Raw genomic sequence first — 22675 nt, 5'->3', positions numbered from 1 at the left:
TCACTTTGAGTCCTACACTAAATCAGCCCATACAGTGGTGGTGTGTGTGTGAAGAAATAACCGAGAGACAATCCCAGGAGTGTGCACAGACTCTAGGGGCCTCTGGCAATGCACGAGCTGGGGAGATTCCACTTACGAGGGCCCCACAGAGAGCTGCCATATGAGCTAGGAACCCCCTGGTCTGCAGGCCTGACTGAGCAAGAAGGCTGCGCGTGCCAGGACATGTATGGCAGGGGCATCCCAGCAACAACGAGCCCAGCAAAGGGAAGCAGCGGGACTACGTGCAGCTGGGGGCATGCTCCAAGGTGGCACTGGCACGCAGGAAAAGAGCTGAAAGAGTATGCGGGCATCATAAATGGCACCTGAGAAGGGGCGGCTGGGGAGGATTCTGCCCAGTGTTCATGGTGTATCTTAGTGGCAACATCTCATGCTGCTTCTCTTGTTTTCTGTTTAGTTCAGCAGTCATGTCTGGTGGTGCCTCCAGTGACACAGAGCTGGGAGACGTTGCTGTCGTGCTGGACCTGGGGTTCAAGTCTCCCGCATGGAAATTCTGTCAAGTTCTCTCTTCAGCTCCTCGTTTCTCTTTCTCAGTCACCTTTTCATTTTCTTTTTTTTGGGGGGGGCGGGGAGGCCACACCGGTGACAATCAGGTTACTCCTGGCTCTACGCACAAAGCAAATGCTCTACCTGCTTTCATATGGCTCTGGACCCTCAGCCACTTTTTCTATGATTCGAATTTAGATGTGGGGGATGGGGATCCTTTTTTCTGTAAATTGGCAGACACTGTCCCTATGTGCATCCCATGGACCCATATCGGAAACACTGCACATAGGTCACATAGTCAGGAGGGCAGGAGAAAAAGGGGGCAGTGGCCCCTGAGAACAGTGAACACAAATGACCTGATCTCCCAACTGTCTTTTTAGACCTCACCAAAGAGTCCACATCTTTATATGGGGAGCAACAAAGAAAAAAAAATGCTTTCCAAACAAAATTTTAATACTGGAATTTTCTGTTTGTTTGCTTTGGAGGGGTATTACAGGGGTCACTCCTGGCTCTGCACTCAATAATTACTCCTGGCAGGCTCGGGAGATCAGATGGGATACTGGGAATCAAACTTGGGTCAGCTGCTTGCAAGGCAAACGCTTTCCCCACTATCCTATTGCTCTGACCCCACCAAATAAAAGTTTAAATGAACATCAAACAAGAAAAAGTAATAATCATGGCAGGAAGCATAATGAGCCTTTGAGAAAAATAGATTCTGATCATGGGGGTGGGTAGCCCTCCTAGCTCGTGCTCTCTCTGTGTCTCTCTCTGTCTCTCTGTCTCTCTCTCACATACACACACACACACACACACACACACACACACACACACACACACACACACACACACACACACACACACACACCATACGTCCTTAAGTCCCAGCAGCCACACACACATCCCACAGCCACTGCCATATCAGCTTCAAGGCCCAGTTCTGGAGTTCTTAGAGAGCGAGATCATAGATGCAGGCACACAACACCTCCAGCAGGAACAAACCAAATTAGATGGGAAAATAGCATAGAAGCCGACAAAGCTCCATAAACAAACAAACAAACAACAACAACAACAACTACAGCACAGAATACTCACCAAGCAACAAAAGCCTAGTAAACCTTAGACAACGATTTAATGGCCCAGGATGAGATATAACAGTTTAATTTTTTTTTTCTTTTACTGAAGTATGTTTTGGAAATTCCATTATCATTTATTGTAGCAAACAATATAAATAAATTACTTTGTGCTCACCGTAGGGGCAGACTTGGGGATGGATAGGAACTGGGGACAATGATAGAGGGAAGGAGATACTGGGGGTGAAATTTGTATTAAAACACTGAAGGACAGCAACTGTATAGCGAACAACTTGGTAAGCCCTGGTGTCTATCTAAAGTAATAAAATAAATAAAAAAAATCAATCAATCTGAACAGCAAAGACCTGAGAGAAGATAATCAAAGCCTTGACTGGGGCGGTTGGGGAGGTAATCAGTGGCTAAGGAGCTTTGCCCCACTTGCCAACACCTTGGTTTGAATCTTGGGCACCATATATGTTTCCCTGAGCACATTCTGGGGTGGCTTCACTTTAATGTATAGAGCCAGGAGTGGCCCCTGAGCATAACCAGATGTGACCCAACCCTTGCCCCCAAGAAAGAAGCCTTTCCCCCAGTCTATCTGCCCCTAGCTTGACCAGCCCTGGAAGTGAGCCTGCCCTGGGAGGGCTCAGACAATCTCGCACCCAGCTGTGCTCTATGAGCTTCCAGTGACATTAAGGTCTTCTGTTTTGTTTTTGGGTCACATCTGGCAGGGCTTAGGGGTTACTCCTGGCTCTACGTTCAGAAATCACACAAGAGACCATATGGGATGCCGGGATTCGAACCACCATCCTTCTGCATGAAAGGCAAACGCCTTACCTCCATGCTATCTCTCCGGCCCCGACACCCAGGTCTTGCCCCAGAACTTTCTGTCAGAGAAGAGTGTTACGGGGACAGCCAGGGAACAAGGTGACAGCCATATCTATGAGCCAACTCTTGCTTATGGTGCTTTGTGAGCAGATTCAGAAATGCAGCCTGAGGACACCCCCAGTAGGCATAGTCACTGGCAGGTGCCAGCCTCCTGCTCACTATCTTCAAGGAGTGTGAGTCACTCGAGCAATAGTACAGTGTGTAGCCTTGTGCACGGCTTACCCAAGTTGGATCCCCAGCATCCCATGTGGTCCCCCGAGCCCTCCAGGAGTGATCTCTGAGCACAGATCCAGGAATCACCCCACATGATGGATTCGGCTCAAAAAATAAAGAGTTCGAGCTCCACTGAGCACTGTCCTCACAATCCCACAACATGAGGAGAGAGCCCTGGAGTCCCAGATCCTGGGACTTATGGATATGTACAGACCAGTTTGTAGCTGGGCTATTGGGGGTGTGACTTGGGTCATTGCCCTCTACGGTCTCCAATCCCAGAGGCTGAGACTCTGATGAGCACCGCAGATGCCAGCAGACACCATCACCAACATCACAGCAGCAAGTGCATACATAATAAGGGCAGAGAAGGGAAATGGGAAAACTGTTATGGGTGCCTCATTCATGAAGTTCCTGCCAGTGAACTCCTTCATCTGGGGGAGGCTTGGGAACAGGAGTTGGCAAAACCAGCAGTGCTCAGAGGCTGTTCCTAGCTTTGTGATCAAAAGTGATCTGCAGAGGTGCTCTGGGGACCATCCGTGCTGTCAGAGATAGTACTGGAGTGGGCCATATTTAGAGACATCGTTTTTGTTTTTGTTTTTGAGTAACACCCGTTTGATGGTCAGGGGTTACTCCTGGCTAAGCACTCAGAAATTGCCCCTGGCTTGGGGGGACCCTATGGGATGCCGGGGGATCGAACCTCGATCCTTCCTTGGCTAGCGCTTGCAAGGCAGACACTTTACCTCTAGCGCACCTCGCCAGTCCCAGGGACATCGTTTTTTGTTTTGTTTTTTTGGTTTTTGGGTCACACATGGCAGCGCTCAGGGGTTACTCCTGGCTCTACGCTCAGAAATTGCTCCTGGCAGGCTCAGGGACCATATGGTATGCTGGGATTCAAACCGCCATCCTGCATGCAAGGCAAACGCCTTACCTCCATGCTATCTCTCCGGCCCCAGGACATCGTTTTTTAAGAGTCACACTTGTCTTTTGTTCAGGTCTTCCTCCTGGTCCTGAACTCAGAGTCATTCCTTGTGGGGCTCAAAAGACCATATGGGGTGCCAGAAATGGAAGCAGGGTTGACTGCATGCACGGTAAACACCATGCATTCTGCAGTGATTCTCTAAACCCTGATTTTCATAAAGTATGCTTCAATGAAACATATTTATACCCAACTTTGTTAGATGCAAATCATCTTTCTTTTTTTTTTTTTTTGGAGGGGGCACACCCAGTAGTGCTCAGGAATCACTCCTGGTGGGATACGGGAAACATATGCAGTGCCTGGAATTGAACCCAGGTCAGCCATGTGCAGGTAAATGCCTTACCTGCTATACTATCACTCTGGCCCCAATCAGCTCCTTTAAAAAAATGTTTTTGATTGCAAGTGATTTAAAACAGTTCCAGGGTGGAGGTAGGGAGGGGACAGCACGGAGAGATAGTACAGTAAGTAGGGTTTGTACACAGTCAATTTGGGTTCGATCCTGGCATCCCATATGGTCTCCCAGCACTACCAGAAGTGAGGCTAAAGTGCAGAGCCACCAGGTTTGTCCCCAGAACAAAACAAAACAAAAATGTTGTTTTCAATAGTGCAGTTCATGGTATCTAAATGGGAAAAAAAAGGGATGAGGGAAAGAGATAAGAGACAGAGAGACAAAGAGAGGAGTTATATGCCTCAACCCTGGCAGGCAGGGGTGGGAGGGAAATTGGAGACATTGGTGGCAAGAAATGCTCACCAGGGGGCCGGAGAGATAGCATGGAGGTAAGGCATTTGCCTTTCATGCAGGAGGTCATCGGTTCGAATCCCGGCGCCCCATATGGTCCCCCGTGCCTGCCAGGAGCAATTTCTGAGCCTGGAGCCAGGAATAACCCCTGAGCACTGCCGGGTGTGACCCAAAAACCACAAAAAAAAAAAAAAAAGAAATGCTCACCAGTAAAGGGTGATGTACATGGCGCAAGAAGTAGGGCATTTGCCTTGCACACACTGACCTAGAACGGACCCTGGTTCAAATCCTGGCATCCCATATGGTCCCCCAAGCCTGCCAAGAGCGACTTCTGAGCACAGAGCCAGACGTAAACCCTGAGCACCACCGGGTGTGACCCAAAAACCAAAAAAAAAAAAAAAAAAAAAGGCAACCTACTTTTCTAATCTTGGTCTGGCTTCTTCTTGACATCGGTGGAAAGGACTGTCTCCTCCAGACTCTCACTTTCTCTGCAGAAGTGTGGGATATAGGATGCACCCAGAAACAGCTCTGGCAGAAACACAACATCCCTCAAAAGGAGCTGCTGGGTATTCGACGGGTTCACTTTGGGGTGACTCAGAGTTGTGCTGGGGACCCAAGAAATAATAAAACCCTGCACACTGCAGGGTTTGAATCCTGACCCCCTGCTGACCCTGCCAGCTGAGCTCAGAGCCAGGAGTAAGCCCTGGGCACCACCAAGTGTGGTTCCCCAAAAAGGTAAAAACAAAAGGAATCATGCAGCCATAAATAACCACATATTTCACCCATCGATGCCACTGAAGTCCTGATGGAAGGGACAGGCTCCTTTTGAGAGGAGAGGCAACTGGAACATGAATCAGCCTGACCTGGCTTTTGGGGAACCACAGGGGTCATCTACACACCCTCTCCTAGCAAAAGCCTCACAAAAATGCAGGAGGAAATGGTCAGGCAAAAGGAGAGACAACTGTTACACAGTTTACTAACAACTGTTACACAGTTCTCCAACATGTAAAGCCATAAAAGACAAAAAGACCAAGCTTGTAAATGAAAGGATAAAACAGGGACCCGAGATGGGAAAAGCAGTTGTAACGGACATTCTGGGGACAACCGGTGAGACAATTTGTGTTCTCAGCACAGAACACAAATCAGAGAACAGGACTGGATCCAGGACTTCTAGTTATTAAGGAGCATGATCACAGGGGGCTGGGACTGCCCGCTGTTAGGAGACAGATATATTGAATTTGACTCAGACAAAACACACACACACACACACACACACACACACACACACACGGGACAGATATACTGAATTTGACTCAGACAACTCTCTCTCTCTCTCTCTCTCTCTCTCTCTCTCTCTCTCTCTCTCTCTCTCTCTCTCTCTCTCTCTCTCTCTCTCTCTCTCTCGGGACCGGAGAGATAGCACAGCGGTAGGGCATGTGCCTTGCACACAGTCAATCCAGGATGGACAGTGGTTCAAGTCCCAGCATCCCATATGGTTCCCCGAGCCTGCCAAAAACGATTTCTAAGCGCAGAACCAGGAGTAACCCCTGAGCACTGCCAGGTAAGGCCCCCAAACAAAAACAAACAATCAAACACACGCACACACCAAAGCTCTCACATTCTTCTTTCTGAAACGAGGCTGTGGAATAAGATTGACTGAGGCTGTGCCGTTTCTGGAGTTAATATTCAGCTTAGGCATGTTCTCCTGCTGGTGGACAAACCCCAGCTGAAAATCACAGCAATAAATGCCTTTTTCTTCCTTTCCTTTGTGCACAGCTGGGGATCTAACCCAAGGCCTCACCCGTGAAAATACCCTACTACTGAGCCTCCTCCCTGGCCCAAGAGTTCTCATCTTCAATAGATTTAAAGATTGCATCTATGGGGGCTGGAGCGACAGCATTTGCCTTGCATGTAGCTGACAGGGTTTGATTCCTGAGCACAGACAGACCCAATCCCTGAACACAGTCAGGCACAGCCCCAAAACCCAAACCCAAACTAAAAACCAGAAGAGAAACCAGCTAACACCCATTTTGGTTTTCCGCAGTCTCCTCAGCACCAATTACTCTGCCCTCCCTCAGCCTTTGTACATTGTCAGAACAAGCAGGTAAAGAGCAGGGTGGTAACTGAGTGGCTAAAGGCACCAGTTTGGTCAGCACAAGGCCATAAGTTCAGCCCCAGTATGGCCCACATGCATCACAACTGAGCCCTCTGCAACCCCCCAAGATGCACAGTGCCACCTGGGCCCTCTGGCACCACCCCCAAAATGCACAGAGCCAGGGAACCAGCTCCATTCCAAGGGTTGCCCACCCTGGGGCACTGCATCAACAACAGGGGAGGGAGAAGCAAACAAAACCTGTAAGGCAAGGCCTGTTATAGGGAATCCATTAATGGTGGGGAGTGATTTTTCTTAGCATCAGGTCTGGGGGTGTCCAGCCCCATTGGGTCTCCGTGAAAGTCAGGGAGGGAAGCTTCAGGGCTCAACCATGAGGATAACTGAGAAACAAAGTCGTGCTTTCAGTTTTGCCTTTTAAAGATTTCTTTCCTTACTTTTTGTGTTTTGGGGGCCACCCTCGTGGTGCTCAGGGACTAACCTGGTGGTGCTGAAAGGAATCACATTCAGAGCTCAGGGTTCAACCCAGGATTAGCGGGATGTGAGGCCGGTCCCTTACCTCCTTCAGTGTAAAATAAATCCCCTCGTTATGAAATCACCTCACACCCTGGCCCCATTTTCAGGAATTTGCTTTGAGTCACTTCAGTGAGCAAAGTCTCACCAAGAGATAATCGGTTTCTATTTGCTCTGATTAAAGAAAAGGCTGTCGGGAGGGCGGTCTATGCAGGGCTCCCTGAGATCAGACCTGAACTCCTTACTCAGACTTTCTCTTCTCAATAAAGCCAGCAATAATTCCCAATAACTCGTGAAGCAGCCAGTGTCTAGAATTCTTCCAGGCCAGCACTGCGCGCGCGCGCGCGTGCGTGCGTGCGTGCGTGCGTGCGTGCGTGTGTGTGTGTGTGTTGTGTTTCCAGCACATCTATGAAGGGCAATTATTTTATTTTTCTCATCTCACGAACCGTGAGCTCTTGCCTGAGGTCACAATCCCAGAGATGATGCACGTATCACTGTGGCACCTTCCAGGTCTCTGTTTACATTTCCAGAAGACAGACCAGCCCGCTTCTGACCACACCACAGTCTACACTGGGGAGCAAACCTTCTAGTGCAGAAGGGGCCAGAAAAAGCCGGGGAGACTGACTTCTCTTATTTTTCCTTACCAAAACAGCTCCAAGACCAGTGCCCCCAGGGACAGCACAGGAGGTAGGACACCTGCTTCCGAGTCCAAATCCTGGCCCTGCCCTGTCCTGCGCTGAGCTCAGTCCTGGCAGCCTTGCCAGCTGTGACCCCTGGGGAGCACCGTGAGCACTCAGACAGCCACACCCACTACCCACGTATGCATGGGTTAAGTCCTGAGCTAAGGGGCACAAACTGAGATCCTGTCCCTGAGAAAGATAAAGAGGAGACAACTCCTCTGGGCAGAGCCATAGTACAGTGGGGAAGGCATTTACCATGCATGTGGCTGACCCAGGATGGACCCCCAGTGCTCCACGGGGTCCCCTGAGCACCGCCAGCAGTGATCTCAGAGAACAGAGCCTGAGTGAGGCATGAAAGGGAGGTCTGAGAGAGAGAGAGAGAGAGAGAGAGAGAGAGAGAGAGAGAGAGAGAGAGAGAGAGAGAGAGAGAGAGAGAGAGAGAGAAGGGAGAGAGAACACCCCCATGTCTCACTGTGGGTGAAGCCAGAACTGTCTCCTAAGCACAAATGCAACCATAGGGGAAGGACCATGCCCTTGTTCCCCTTAGACTCCTTGAAGGATGGGCAAGGGAGACTAGGAAGGGAGAGTGCTGGGCACAGAGCCACAGGGGCAGTCGTGCAGGGGAGTTGTAAGGAGGACAATTGTAGGGAGACGGTCTGTGCGGGAGAGTCATCGAGATGGGGGGGACAGTCATGCCTGGGACATTCATGTGCAGGACAGTGTGTGGGGGACAATCATGTGTGAGAGAGTCAACCAGGGGATTTAAACGGGGTCAGTCGTGCAGGGGACAGTTGTGAATGGGATCGTGTGCAGTGGGAGGAGGCTGAGCAGGGACCCAGCCAGAAGGGTGGATGGAGGAGCCAGACAGGAAGTAGTGGGGCTCTCAGGGTGGGGTCGGGGGGCCACCCATCTGTTCCCAATGGCCAGAGTTGGCTCTGTTGGGGAACACAGCCCCTTCCAGGGTGCGACCCGGGGTGCAGTCCAGGGCTTCGTCACCACCACCAGCGTCCCACCCAGATTTATAGGACAGAGGATGGAGTCACAGGAGAGACCCAGTCTATGGCACCAGGCAGCACAGACACCCCCTGCTAGCATAGCATGGGAAACCCAAGCCAAGGGGAGTGATGGGAGGATGCTGACCTGGGGTCGATGCATGAGCCCCCTCCAGCAGCCTCTTTAATCATGTTTGCGACTCTTCTCCAAGTAGCCTCAGATGCCAATGGGGTTTGGGGGGTGGTTCCCTGTCTTGGGGGCTATGTCGGAATTGGGGGAGGGACAGAGGAAGCAGAACTTTCTAGTCTTCCCAGAAACAGGAAAACGTGGGTGGGAACCACACCTGGTGCCAAGCAGGGCACAAGCTTGTTCTGGTTTCTCCATCCTGGAACCTTGGTAAGTGGAACCGTGTGGATTGTGTGTGTGGGGCCCTTGGGGAGCAGAACTGCTGCCTGAAAGGTACCAGGTCCACCCCCAGGCATGGGGTCCCAGAGAAAGTTCTCCTGGAAATAACTGATACACCCAAACCACTTCATTGTCTCAAATCACACTTGCACTATAGTGCCAGAAATCCAGATTTCTCTCATGAGCAGGAGACCAGGATGGCATCCTCCTCCCCCTGCACCCCACTTTTTCCAGATGAGCCCTCGGGGAAGGGAATGTTCCAGGACCAACCAGCTGGGCTGACAGCCCCCAGGTCTGACAAGATGGTTCAAACAAGAACTGCTGGTTGTTGAGGGGCAAGAAGAACCCCCTCAAGATGGGAGTTCACTGTCCATCACCCACTGTGCTCACGCTCAGGTGCTGCGGTACCCTCTCCCCAACCCACCGCTCATTCCTCTGTGTAGAAACCCCACTCCCCTTTCTCCCCCATTGCTCCCATTCTGTCATCTGAAGCACCAGATGAACTTTCTTTCACTTCATCTTCCTGAGCCCTCAGGATCCCACCCTGGCCCTTGGAGCACTGCAGACTCTCTGCCCCCCCTTACCCCACACCCCAGCCCCTTCAGGCTCCCATTTGTGGCTCTCTGGGAAGCCCCAACTGGGAAGCCCCAACTGATCTCTGGCCTCCAACCTCCAGGGAGCCCGGAAAGGCAGCCGGTCCCCTTAACTTCCATCTCCACTTGCACAAAACAGGCACACATGATACCCACTTCCTTGGGTTCTGTCTGCCCCATTATGGGGTAACCTGGCTATAAGGAGTGGGGCCCTGACTTGGGATCTGCACCCCCTCCCCAGGGTCTGAGTGGAGAGCACAGAACAGGCAGCCAACACTGACTGGCTGCAGGAGCTGACAGCAGGAGTGCGTTTCAGGTACACCAAGAAGGCACAGTCACCCCGCTGACAGCAACCGGGGGTGCCACTAAGGCAGGACCCACATATCCTATGGCAGGCAGACTCCCACGCATTTATGGACGGCCCCTACATCAGGTCAGGGGACCACAAGGAATTTGCAGGAGGAGGGGACTTCGGTAGGGGCGCCCCGTCTTCTCTGCTCCCCAGAGCTACAACGGGAGAGCCAGGGCCCCCCAACTTCCTCCAGGCCCACAGCAGAGCTTCTCTGCAAGAAGCCCAGGGATCAGAGGGGAGACTAGAAGGCCGGGGCCGGCTCCTCCTCCAGGCGCAAAGCTGGGGGCTGGGGCTGGAGGGGGGGGGGGAAGGCTGGCCCAGGCCGGCTCCCCGCGGTTCTCCAGCACGCCCGCCTGGAGGTGGGGTTCTGCTGGCGTGTCTGCCCCACACTCGGGCCCAGGTCTGGAATCCGGGGGTGGGGTGAACGAGCCCGGAGGGAACATGGATTGGCGACAGTGACCACAGCGACATACAGGGGACCCCCACGGGTGCCTAGTCCCCACTCTCCCCCCAAAAAATCACACACGGGGCCCAGCTCGGGGTGCCCTGGCCGATCCGGCTCCTGCTCCGAGTCCTTGAAAGCCCGCCAAGGGGTGGTGGACCAAGCCCGGGGGCTCCCCTCCTCGACCCCCTAAGGAGGCTCTCCAACTCCTCTGCCCCCCAACTTGTACTGTCACCTTCCGAGCTCCACCTTCTCTTTCTCCCAGTGGGATTTTGCTCTGGGGCGACTTAGACATTTGCCGCCAAGGGGGCTTCCACGCTGCAGCGGTGCGCCCCACTAGCCCGGCGCGTGCCACGCACGGTGCCCAGCCTGCCGCTGCGTCCCGGGTGGCACAAAACGGACCCCACGGAGGACCACCCACCCACCTACCCACCCACCCAGTGGGAAGTTAACACCCCAAATCCCAGAAACTAGGAAACGTCCCAACAAATCCCAGAACCTCGGGAACTTCCCAACAATCAATCTCCCGGTTGCAAGGGTTTTGGGGGCCACCCGTTCGTTCCCCGCCTGGGACAACCCACGCGCCCCCCAAAAAAACTTTGGGGGTGCAGGGCGGCCCGGGACCCCCGCGCCCCTCCCCCGCCGCCGCCCCCAGGCCACATCTGGTTCCACTCAGGTCCTCCCGGCGCCCGCGCGCCCCTCGGCTCCCCGCCTCCGCGCCCCGGGTGCGCGGCCGGTGTCCCCCGCAAGGAACGCGCGCGTGTGGGCGAGGGGCGCGCGGCTCCCCCCGGCCCGCCGCCCGGCAGCGCCTGCCTTACCCGGGAGGGCATCGCGGGGCTCGCCGGGGTGCAGCAGCGCGAGCAGCAGCGCGCAGCCGAGCAGGTGGCGGGTCCCGGGCGCGGGGGCCATGCCCGTGGGGACGCGGGGCCGAGCGAGGGGCGCACGCCGCGCGGGGCTCGCTCCTCCTGCTCGCGGCCGGCCGGGCCGAAGGGATGCCTCGCTCTCTCTCTCTCTCTGTCTCTCTCCCGGGGCGAGCGGGAGGCGGAGGCGGAGGGCGGGCTTGGGGAGGAGAGGAGGGGCGCCGAGCCGGGGAGGAGGGCTTGGGGGGCCGCGGCCGCGTGGGGGGCGCGCAGGAGGAGCGGGGCGGAGGCAGAGGGTGGGCCGGGGGCGGGCCAGGAGGGTCGCGGGGCCTCGGGCCGTGCCGCTGGGGTGCCAGACGCTGCGTCACGGGGCCCCCGACTGGCGGCGGCCAAACTTTGCGCAAACTTCGCGGCGTGGCGTGGCGTGGAGGGCTGGAGGCGCGGCCGGGCCTTGGGAGCCCGCTGCGGCCCTTCCCTTCCCTTCCCTCCCGCCTCCTGCTCCTGGAGGACCGGCCCCCCGGAGGGTGGGAGAAAGGTCCCCCCCCTCCGCGCTCTTGCTTTCAGCCTGGCTGTGACACCCCCCTCCCACCTCTGGCCCACGTCTCCGGCTGCTTTTTTTGATGCTTCTTTGAGGCCCCCGTGTCCAGCGCCAGCTTTCGGGAAAGCGGCCGGTCTGGCCGAGCAGAGCGCGAGGGCGGCCACGGTGGACCAAGTGGAAAATCCGTGGATGGAAAAACTAGGGAGTGAGCCCCCAGGCTGGGTGGGACACTCGGACCCGGGGTGGCCCTGCCTGGAGAAAAAGCTGTTTCTCTCCGGGCTCAGATCCATGTTCTCAGACATTTTGGAGATCCCCTTCCCCGAGTGTGGATTCGATTCGTGTTTCCCATCCCATCCAGTCCCGAAACTGTAGTGTAAATAAACGGGTTTATTTCCTGTGTTGTCTGTTTTTTTGGGAAGAACAAAAACCCGTCTTTCCTTTCCCTGCCCTTGCAAAAAAGTAAGGCCCAGGGTCTTGATCATGTTCCACACTGGGGCTGGATGGCCGCTAGCTTTCCTCTCTGTTGGGCTGTGCTCAGGGGTCACTCTTGGGAATGCTGGAGTTGGAAGTGGGGTCCGCAACATTCAGGCAAGCACCTCCACCCCTTCACTTCCCCGCACTGGGTTGTGATTCTGAGCAAACCTAAGACAGTGGGAGACGGCAGGTCCACACGTGAGCTTGGGAGAATCGCCCGGTGTCATGAAGTTCCCACAAGCTACACAGGGGCCTGAACACAGGTTGTGTGGCCAGGGCACCACCACCCTGTTGCCTGTCCCACCAAGTCACGGTCACTTCTGCAGGATCCGTCGTAGAGCCGTGTCTTGGGTCCTGTTTACACCGGAGCTCACACGGAGGGCTCTCTGCCCCCTGTGCCTCTCCTCTCCTAACTCAACAACTCAACCTTCCCACACCCAGGGGCAGGGGCCTGTCCTGCATAATGGTCCCTGGACAGGCAGTTAGGACCAGGGTAGCTGGCCAGTGGCTTCCCATCTTACCACACCGTGCTGTGGACGGGTGCATAGATGCTGCCCAGGGTTCCAGATTTGCCAGGGGCAGGTAAGCTTCCCTCACTTCTTTCTCTGTGCCCGGGTCACTCAAGTCCACTCCGTGGTCCTTCTCAAAGTCCTCAGCCTGGTTCCAGCCATCACCCAGAGCTTCAGCTCCTGGCACGGAGGCTGGTTGTCCCTCCATCCTTCTTTCTCTCCTTCCTCTCTCCCCTCCTCCCTCTCCGTCTCTCTCCTCTCTCCCCACCTCAGATGAGCGGCTCTGGACTTGTACTGACTGGAGAGACACACACACACTCTCACTACCGTCCATCTTCAAGCCCCAGACCAGCATCCGAGACCAGCTGCTTCTTTGGTTCTCTGAGGCCCCGGGAGGCAGCCGGGGGCGGCTTCCTGCTGCAGGATGGGCCTCGCAGCCCACATCTGCCCTCGGTCTGCACCCCCCCTCCACAGCCACCATCTGTCTTTGCTCTTGAACTTGCAGGGCAAGGCGCCAGGCTGCATCTGGGCAATTCTCCCAGTTGAGTCCAGCGAGGTCTCTGATGCTTAAAGATCCTACCCAGGACCCACTGTCACTGGGAGGTGGTCAGCATGCCAGGTAGTGGACTTCAGAGGGACCAGCCCTCGCACCCTGACCCTCCTCTTCTCCTAAGAGGCCCATGACCCTGCCTGCTGACCCTGTCCACAACTGTCCAAGTTTGGCTGGCACTTGCCTTGTTAGTGTGAAGCCTTGTTTGCTCCTTTCCACCCACCCCTCATAAAAGTGGACAAGGGCACTGGTGGGTGGTGACCAGCATGTGAAAAATGAGGCTGGGTCTGGAGAACAGACAGGGTTGGGGAGTTTGTGAGCCTGTGGTGACCTCAGTTTGGTCTCCGGCACATGGCCAGGTGCAGCCCTGGAGGCCTCTGGCCTGGGTCATCGCCAGCACCACATCCTTGGGCAGCCGCCTTGAGCCACCCCTGGTTACCCACCAACTGCTCTAAGGGGCCCCCAGATCTCTACTCACCCTAAGAAATAGAACAGTGAATAGCCTCAAGCTAAATTCGGTTCCACCAGGCAGATTAGTTTCTTGCTGATCCGATGCCATCCAAACCATGTGAAAACGACTGAAGAGGTGGACAAAGGCTGGCTGGTGGCCAGCTGACTAACACCCCTGCTCAACCCACTCCTCCTTCCCTGGGTCCCATATTCCCCAAAGACTGGTTCTCGGTATCCACAATGCCTGGAGTCCAAGGAAGACTATAGAAGTGCTTGAGCTGAAGTTGAAAGATGGTGAGATGGTAAGGCCAGGCCTGACAGCAAAGCATCCGCCTCCTGGGCAGAGCGGAGAGCCCTCGGGAGCTCTAACGTCTGTCCCACGCCACCCCATTTATTCTGCCGCCTTCCAAAACCAGCCCAGCACCATCTTCGGAGCCTTGACCTACCTCCAGCAGAAGCCATGGCTGGTCCCTTGTGGCCTTCCTAGATATGCTGTTAGGGAAGCAGAGGCTCATGTGAGCACACCTGGTCATCTTCTCCAGATGGTTGTCCAGAAATGCCCGACATAAGCCTCTAGGACAAGACTGTCCTCATGTTTCCTGAGTTTCCTGGGTGCTAAGCCAGGCCCAGGAGCTAGGCTTCCTACCTGAAAGCATCTCTCCAGACCCTCCAGTAAACCAAGGAGGCAGCAAACAAGACCTCTGCTTTCTATTTTTCCAGCTGCCGGATACATCTACTATCCTGCCCCATGGGCCTCAGACAACTGCAGTTCTGGGAGGTCTGGGAAGAGCAGGGCCAGGGCCATCCTCCTGTTCCCAGATCCACCAAGCAAGAATGTCTGGAAGCCATGCCCCACCCCACGCCAAGTTTGGTGCTAGCCTGAAACAGAGGTGGTAGACTAGAGGCAGGAGCAGAATGGAAGGACAGAAGGATGTTAGTTCACAACCGGGAGAGCAGGGTACGAGAGGCCAGGAGCAGGAAGTGAGGTGTGGGTTGGCAGGAAGCCCCTCACTGATACAATCTTCTCATCTGTAAAACCAGGGAGAAGTGCTAGGAAACTTCCAGAAGTGCTATGAGGAGGTATCCCCACCCCCTGCCCTGAGAGGTTGGACACCCCCCCCCCTCACCACCACCACAGCAGAGGCTGCTCAGAGGCCTCTAGTCAGCTCCAGGCATCTGACCCTTGGCCACAGTGGATGGGGCCACCAGCGAAGCAGATGCCCCTTGACCCCTGCACACCACGGAGTCTCTTTCCCCACACTCACATATCCTTCATATCTACACACAACCCTGACTCCAGCCTGTCTCAAGGCCCTGCTGAGCTCCCCCAGCACAATAGGGCTCTTGTACTCCCTGTCCCCTCTGATCCCAGACCTGCTCCCAGACCTGCTCACTGCAGCCGGACTGTCCCACCCACAGGTTCCCCCATCATACAGCACAGGCCCCAAACAGTCAGCCAGGGTTGTTCCCTCTGGAATCTCTTGAGTCCCCCCTCCCACCCACCCATCCCAGCCCCATCCAGATGGACCCTGAATTCCCTGCCCAGGTAAAGGAGGAGCAGAGCAGTTCATTCATGGGGTACTGCCTTTTATGGTTACATCTGTCAATCTACTTATCTATCTACCACTTTGGGGTTTGGGGCTGTATCTGGCCATGCTTGGAAACTACTTCCATGCTCAATGGCGTCATGTTGTGCCAGGAACCGAACCTGGGCTTCTTCCTTTGTGCTTTCCCCATTGAGCTCGCTCAGCTCACTGCTGTGTATTTGGCAAGAAGGCCCAAGAGTGAGGCATCACCCAAAGGGGTGCCTGAATTTTCAGTTCACCGCCTGCAGTCAGGGTGTGTTCTAAAGCCTTCCACATGGGAGCATGAAAAGATAGTACAGCAGCTCTCGGTCACAGATATGATGCAGGGTTTTATTCTGCAAGCAGGAAATGCCAGTTTCCTGTATCTTGCAGAGGGGTGAGGCTGGGACAAGGTCTGAGAGCAGCATCGCCACTGCTCACCCTCGCTGCCCTGGCGGAAATGTAACAGGACCCCAGCTTCAGTGCCTGTGTTACCTGAGAAAGGGAAAGCAGTGCCAGGCCCAGGGCCATGCATTTCTGGCATACCCCAAGTCCACAGTGGCCTGAAAAGATGCTGTTGCCTCGCATCGCACTGACCCAGGTCCAATCAATGGCAGCACATATGGTCCTCCCTTGCATCACCAGGTGCAGCCCCTTAGCCCCTTCAAAAATAAAAGATGGATGCGCCTTCTAGACATCGTCTCCAGCTAGGGAAAAAGGCGTCCCAACTGCCCTCATCACTTACCAAGGCCTGAAGTAAAAGACCAGCAAAGTTGGGACCCTCCCAATTTTGGATCTTGTAGTCATTTTAGCTGCTTGGGTTAGGCCACGCCCAGTGGTGTCCAGTGCCAGAAACTGTTCCAGGCAGAGCGGGACAGATGACAACGTGGTGCCAGAGTTAACAGCCAGGACTCAGGCCCGAGACAAGACACATGTCCAGCCCCTCCCGTGATCTTCCTAAATCCCTGTTTTTCCCGTGGTCCACGCACATAGTGAAATACTAGTCAGCTACAAGAAAAGATGAGATCATGCATCAACTACGTGGACGGAAATGAAGGGGATGGCGCTGAGTGAAGTCAGCCTGGGCAGATACTGAATGATCTCGTATGTGGCATATAAGCTAGAATAAGGAAATAACGAACAGCTAACTGCAAAAGAAACTGGGAACTACTTTATAGAACTGGGTGAGGTGGGAAGTGTGTTTGAAAAAGGAACCCCAAGACAAGCAGACACTCTGGTGGAGTGTGGTGTTAGAAATTTCTAAGCATTGATAGCATTGTACATATTGTGACTAAAAATTTTTTATTCTAAATGTTTTTTCTTATTTCCCACTCCCCCCACCCTTAATTTTTGGTTTTTGGGCCACACCCAGCGGTGCTCAGGGAGTACTCCTGACTATGTTCAGAAGTCACTCGTGGCAGGCTCGGGGTTTGGGGGGGTGGGTTGGAAATCAAATGCGATACCAGGAATTAAACCTGGGTCTGTCCCAGGTCAACCATGTGCAAAGCAAATGCCTGACGACCCCTACCCCCTTTTATAATTGGATCACACCAACCAGTGCTCAGGAGACCACATGTAGTGCTAAGAATCAAACCTGGATCAGCTGCATGGAAGAGCTTGAGTCACAGTACTCTCTGGTCTTACACTCGCCTTTATTATTATTATTATTATTATTATTATTATTATTATTATTATTATTATTATTATTATTATTTTGGGGGTTTGGGCCACACACTATGGTGCTCAGGGTTTATTCCTGGTTCTGCACTCAGAAACCACTCCTGGCAGGCTCAGGGACTTACGGGATGCAGGAGATCAAACCCAGGTCTGCTGCCATATGAGGCAAACGCCTTCCCGGCTGTGCTACTGCTCTGGCCCTGACACTCACTTTTTAGCTCTAGGATTTTAAAAAAGGATTATATTGAAAAAGAAAAAGAATTATTGCCTAAATTAAGAAATGCAAGAATGGGGCCAGAGAGATAGCGTGGAGGTAGGGCATTTGCCTTGCATGCAAAAGGTTGGTGGTTCGAATCCCGGCATCCCATATAGTCCCCTGAGCCTGCCGGGAGCGATTTCTGAGCATAGAGCCAGGAGGAACCCCTGAGCACTGCCGGGTATGACCCCAAAAAACAAAACAAAAAAAATAATTTAAAAAAAGAAATGCAAGAATGGGGGCCAGAGCAATAGCACAGTGGTAAGGAGTTTGCCTTGCACACAGCTAACAGAGGATGGACCCCGGTTTGAATCCCAGCATCCCATATGGTACCCCGAGCCTGCCAGGAGCAACTTCTCTGAGTGCAGAGCCAGGAGTAACCAAACTCTGAGTGCTGCTGGGTGTGACACCCGGCCCCCCCCCCCCAAAAAAAAATGCAAGAACTCCTTGACTGCTAGTCCTCTCAGCTAAAGAAACACCTGTCCTTTCTGGGAAGTGGGGAGGAAGAAGGGAGAAAATACACAGGAAGGAAGAAGGAAGGGAAGGAGGCACCAAAGCATAAATGTCTCTAGGTCAGTCACAGCAATGAGGCCACAGGCTCTTCTTGGCAGACTCCACCAAATGCTCCCAGGCCTCACCCCTGGGTGAGCAGAGCCAGACCGTCTCAAACCTGTTCACTCTATCCCCTCTTTCATGCAGCTGAGGCACAAGGGTGAGGCAGAGATGCTGCAGAGCGACACAGTCCTGTTGTGCCTGAATGGCCATGAGACTTCCTGACCCAGCTGGGCAGACTCAGAAACTAAAGCAACAGGCTGAGAAAGTCACTTCTTAAAACCCCATTTCAAATGCCCCTGATCCCAAACTGGCAAAGGCAAAAACATCCTAGCTGGGTTTTGTTGCACGTGCAAACACCAAAGGGCAAGAGAGAGATACAGCAGGTAGGGCACTTGCTTAACATGCAGCCAATCCAGGTTCAACCCCCAGCATCCCATATGGTGCCTAAGAGAGATAGAAGGGATCCCCTAAGAGAGCAGAGCCAGGAATAAGCCCAGAGCACCGCTAGGTGTGGCCCAAAAAAGAAAGCAAAACTAGTAATTTAACATTGTGGTCCTAAAAGGATTGTCCCTGGAAAAAGTGAACCAACCTTCTGTTAATAAACCACATCATGGAAAAACCTTAATGATTTCACTGGTTACTTTTGTTCTGTATATGGCTTGGGCCTTGTCCAAGCAGTGGCCAGACTTGCCCAAACTCAACCAAGACCGGTCCACTCCCAACTGCAAAGAACCCCTCACAAAGCCCCAACCCCTGTGAAGGACTGGGGAAAGGCATCCCTTCCTCTGAGATGGGGCAGGACGAGTAGGTGACCTACCTATGGGAGAAAGGAGGCAAGAAGCCAGAGGGGAAGCATTCTAACTATCTTCAAAGAACAGGTGAAAATGTAGCCAAGGGGACAGAATGTAGAGAGGAAAGGGGACACTTAATTTCATCTATCTCTTCCCATGTAAGATGCAATCCACCCTGCCCCCCCCCCTTTTTTTGAGCTACATCTGGTGACGCTCAGAGGTTACACCTGGCTATGTGCTCAGAAATTGCTCCTGGCTTGGGGGACCATATGGGACGCCGAGGGATCGAACCATGGTCCGTCCTAGGCTAGTGCATAGCAAGGCAAACACCCTAACGCTTACGCCACTGCCACTGCCCCAAGATACAATCCTTTTGATGCGTTCAACCTCTGTACTCTCTGCTAGCAGCGAGCTTGGAAAACTGGGGTTTGATCTACAGCACTACACGGTCCTATGTACAACTGTGAGTAACCCTCCAACCCCCCCCCCAAAAAAAACAAGGCAGAAGTAGAACCTGAGCACTATCATATGTGGCCCCCAAATCAAAAATAAATAAATTTGGGCCGGGCGGTGGCGCTAGAGGTAAGATGCCTGCCTTGCCTGCACTAGCCTTGGACGGACCGCGGTTCGATCCCCCGGCGTCCCATATGGTCCCCCAAGCCAGGAGCAACTTCTGAGCGCATAGCCAGGAGTAACCCCTGAGCGTCACCGGGTGTGGCCCAAAAATCAAAAAAAAAAAAAAATTAAAAAGTGTACTACATACTCACATGTGTGTCAACATGTTTAATAAAGATCTGGGGGTCCAAGAGACAATAGATGGTCCAGGCATTGTCCCTGCTTCAACCTCTTGCATTTCATGGTCCCCTGAGCACAGAGTTGGGAGTAGATTCCAGCACTGCTGGGTATGGTTTAAATTCTGCCACCTCCACAAAACAAAATAAAACAAACTGCTTTGGGGAGCTAGGGGAACCAAGGGCTAAGAACCGATTTCCTTTTATTAGGAATTCCCAAGACAAAACCTACACCAAGGAACTTCTCTTAAATTTGCTAGACCCTATCTTCCTTTAAGATTGCCTGATTAGGGGCCAGAGAGATAGTACAGGGGTTAGTGTTTGCCTTGTATGTAGTTGAGCCAGCTTCCCAGGTTCAATCTCTGGCACCACGTATGGTTCTCCCAAGCCCCAAGAGTGATTCTTGAGTGCAGAGCCAAAAGTAAGTCCAGAATTTCACTGGGTGTGGTCCAAAACCCACCAAAAATGCTTGCTCGGGGCTAGAGAGGTTCAAAGAGAGCAGATGCCTTACATGTGGGAAGCCTGGGTTTGAGCCTTAGCACCCCAAGGTACTGCAGCACCATGCCAGCAGCGGCCCCTCCGCACACCAGATGTGGTGCTCCAACTCAATTAGACTGCTTAAGATTGGTCAAGGTTAGGCCACAAAACAAAGGCCCTAGGAAATGTCACCGCTGACACTGCTCACATCCACAAGGAATACTCGCGTCATGAGTTATTTGAGAACTCTCTGCCCTTCCTGACTCCCCACCACCAGCACACACCAGGGAACTCGCATGCCTGCAAGCTACATCTTCAAATATTTCTGGCTGAGCCTTCTTGCCAGCCACATCTGTCAGTCACACTCCAAGCTGGCCACCACATGTTCAGCTCTCTAGCAGCCCCGTGTTATTTCAAGGGCACGGTCAGGCCAAAGGCTCGCTTTTCAGCTTCATCATCAGTTGAGCATAGAGCTTAGAAACAAGCGAATTTTTGAAGATCTCAAAGAATGTTCATATTGCAAACACCTAGTTTCCCTTGGGATTAATTCCATTTGATGAACCTATTAAAAATGATTGTTCTTGGGGCCAGAGGAACAACACAGCAGGGATGGTGTTTGCTTTGCACATGGCCGACCCAGGTTCCATCTCTGGCATCCCATATAGTCCCGAGCCTGCCAGGAGTGATTCCTGAGTGCAGAGCCAGGAGTAGCCACTGAGTACATCTGGGTGTGATCCAAAACAAAAATACTTGTGCAGGGGCCAAAGTGATAGCACAGCGGGTACGGCACTTGCCTTACATGCAGCCTACACAAGTTCAATCCCCAGCATTCCACATGGTCCCCCAAGCACTGCCAGGAGTGATGACGAAGTGCAGAGCCAGATGTAACTCAAGGATCTCCAGTGTAGCTTGCAATAAAAACAAAATCTATTTCTCCAGCAGGGTCTAAAGCAACAGTATAGTGGGTAGGGCACTTGCCTTGTACTCAGAGGACCCAGGTTCAATCCCAATAACCTATATCCCAAGCCTCACCAGAGTAATCTCAGAGCACTGAACCTGAGCACCACCAGGTGTAGCCCCAAAATCCAGGGAGTAATTCAAGTGTGAGGACACAAACACCCCTCACCCAGCAAGCATCCAGAATCAGAGGATGTTACCTGCCAAAAGATCTAACAGAGGAAAGCTTATGTGCGGATCAAGTTTTAATAATGTGATTAACAAGGAACGTACACCATTTAGCAAGCACAGAGACGTGGGTAGGATGTCCTGATCCCAGAGCCTGGGGCTCTCCAGCCTGTGTTCTGTTGGCCTTTAAAGCAGTTTTTATAGTTTCTACATTCAGAGAATCCAAGAGGACTGCATGGACAGATGAACCTTTATTTAAAAAAATAGCACTTCAAATAAATTAAAAGGGACAACCGTCAAGTGTTCAAATTATGAAGAAATCATTGAAAACCCAGAGAGACGCCACGCTGCAGTCTTCTGACCTCCCCCACACATCTCAGTCTGCCCACTTAACCCTAACCCTCCGGAGTCAAGGAAAGCAACTGCAACAGGAGACCAGACAGAGGAGAAGGATGCGTCTGATTGGAATGAACGTTGCCAGGTACTTGCTAAGATGGTTTTCACTTTAGGACCAAATGTATCTTTCCAAAAAGAAAAAAAAAAAAAAAAAACAACCCAGGGGGGAGGGAAGCTGCATGTTTTTAAAAATGAAAATTATTTAGGGGATAAAACACTAACTCTAGTGCCTTTAACGGGCAATAGCAACTTTTTTTTTTCCTCCACAGTCAAACACCATCCCCAGATGAAACTTTGTGCTACCAGCTTTTCAGGAGATGTCACCTAAACTTTATTAAAGGAAAAGAACAATTTTAAATATAGACACTGGACTAGCCCAGTCTGTATTTCAAGTCCACATTCTTCACTGAAGCACTGCGTCAGGGACCCCCTGAGTCTGCGTGTGTTCATGTTCACAGTACATGGAACCAGTTTTCCTTTTCGTTTTTTTCCTCACTCAGAGCAGCCACTCATAGTGGCCATTGACGCTGGCGCCCTGGGCAGGGGCCTTTGCCTATGAGGCCTGGCCAGAGCTGCCCAAGGTTTCTCCTCAATGAGAATCAATGCTGTCATGCTCTATGGATGGGAAAAAAAAGCAAGAAAATAAAAGCACCTGGTACAGGTTTCATGAGATCCATTCGGATTCGCTATGTTCCAAACCCGCCGCTGAATGCCAATTGTCCACTGTGTGCGCGGAACAGTCTGTGCACAGCCCCGGAGTTGGACTCAATTCGAAGAACTGTTATTGGTTGCCCCAGACGTTGACGCAATAGCAGCTCCAGCAGGGCTACTTGTGGAGACCGACTTCCGAATGTGAGGCAGCAAATAGGGGTCACAGGCCAGCTGCTGGACGTCAATGCGATCCTCTTTTCGGTAGGCCAAGCATCGCCGAATAAACGCCTGCAAGGAAGGGATCTTAGAGCAGCCTGACACAGACCAGGCAAGCCCTGAGAGGAAGCCTGGCAAGCACTTCCACAACAAGCCCTGAAACCATTGTGAGGCAGAGAGATGACAGACCTGGAGCAGCAGCACCTTCTAGGGTCACCTGAGTCATTTTCCACAGAGTAAAGGGGACAGAACATGCTCCAAAACACACAAACACCAG

At 52.9% G+C, this 22675-nt stretch overlaps 2 protein-coding genes across 2 annotated transcripts in view; both read right to left on the bottom strand.

The window, feature by feature from the left end:
* The window catches only part of MRC2 (mannose receptor C type 2), a 52910-nt gene extending 41470 nt beyond the window's left edge, over positions 1 to 11440 (bottom strand). Inside the window, exon 1 of the mRNA XM_049781626.1 lies at positions 11336 to 11440. Coding sequence (XP_049637583.1) covers positions 11336 to 11426 — 91 coding nt within the window. The 5' untranslated portion in view covers positions 11427 to 11440. The remainder of the gene's footprint in view (positions 1 to 11335) is intronic.
* Positions 11441 to 21367: 9927 nt separating this feature from the next.
* TLK2 (tousled like kinase 2) overlaps positions 21368 to 22675 on the bottom strand; it is a 58334-nt gene continuing 57026 nt past the window's right edge. The window contains exon 16 of the mRNA XM_049780377.1: positions 21368 to 22470. Coding sequence (XP_049636334.1) covers positions 22297 to 22470 — 174 coding nt within the window. The 3' untranslated portion in view covers positions 21368 to 22296. The remainder of the gene's footprint in view (positions 22471 to 22675) is intronic.

This window comes from Suncus etruscus, chromosome 1, assembly GCF_024139225.1.
Source record: "Suncus etruscus isolate mSunEtr1 chromosome 1, mSunEtr1.pri.cur, whole genome shotgun sequence".
NCBI classification, from domain to species: Eukaryota; Metazoa; Chordata; class Mammalia; order Eulipotyphla; family Soricidae; genus Suncus; species Suncus etruscus.
The sequence above is the reverse complement of the archived record's forward strand: the minus strand, read 5'-3'. Positions and strand labels throughout refer to the sequence as shown.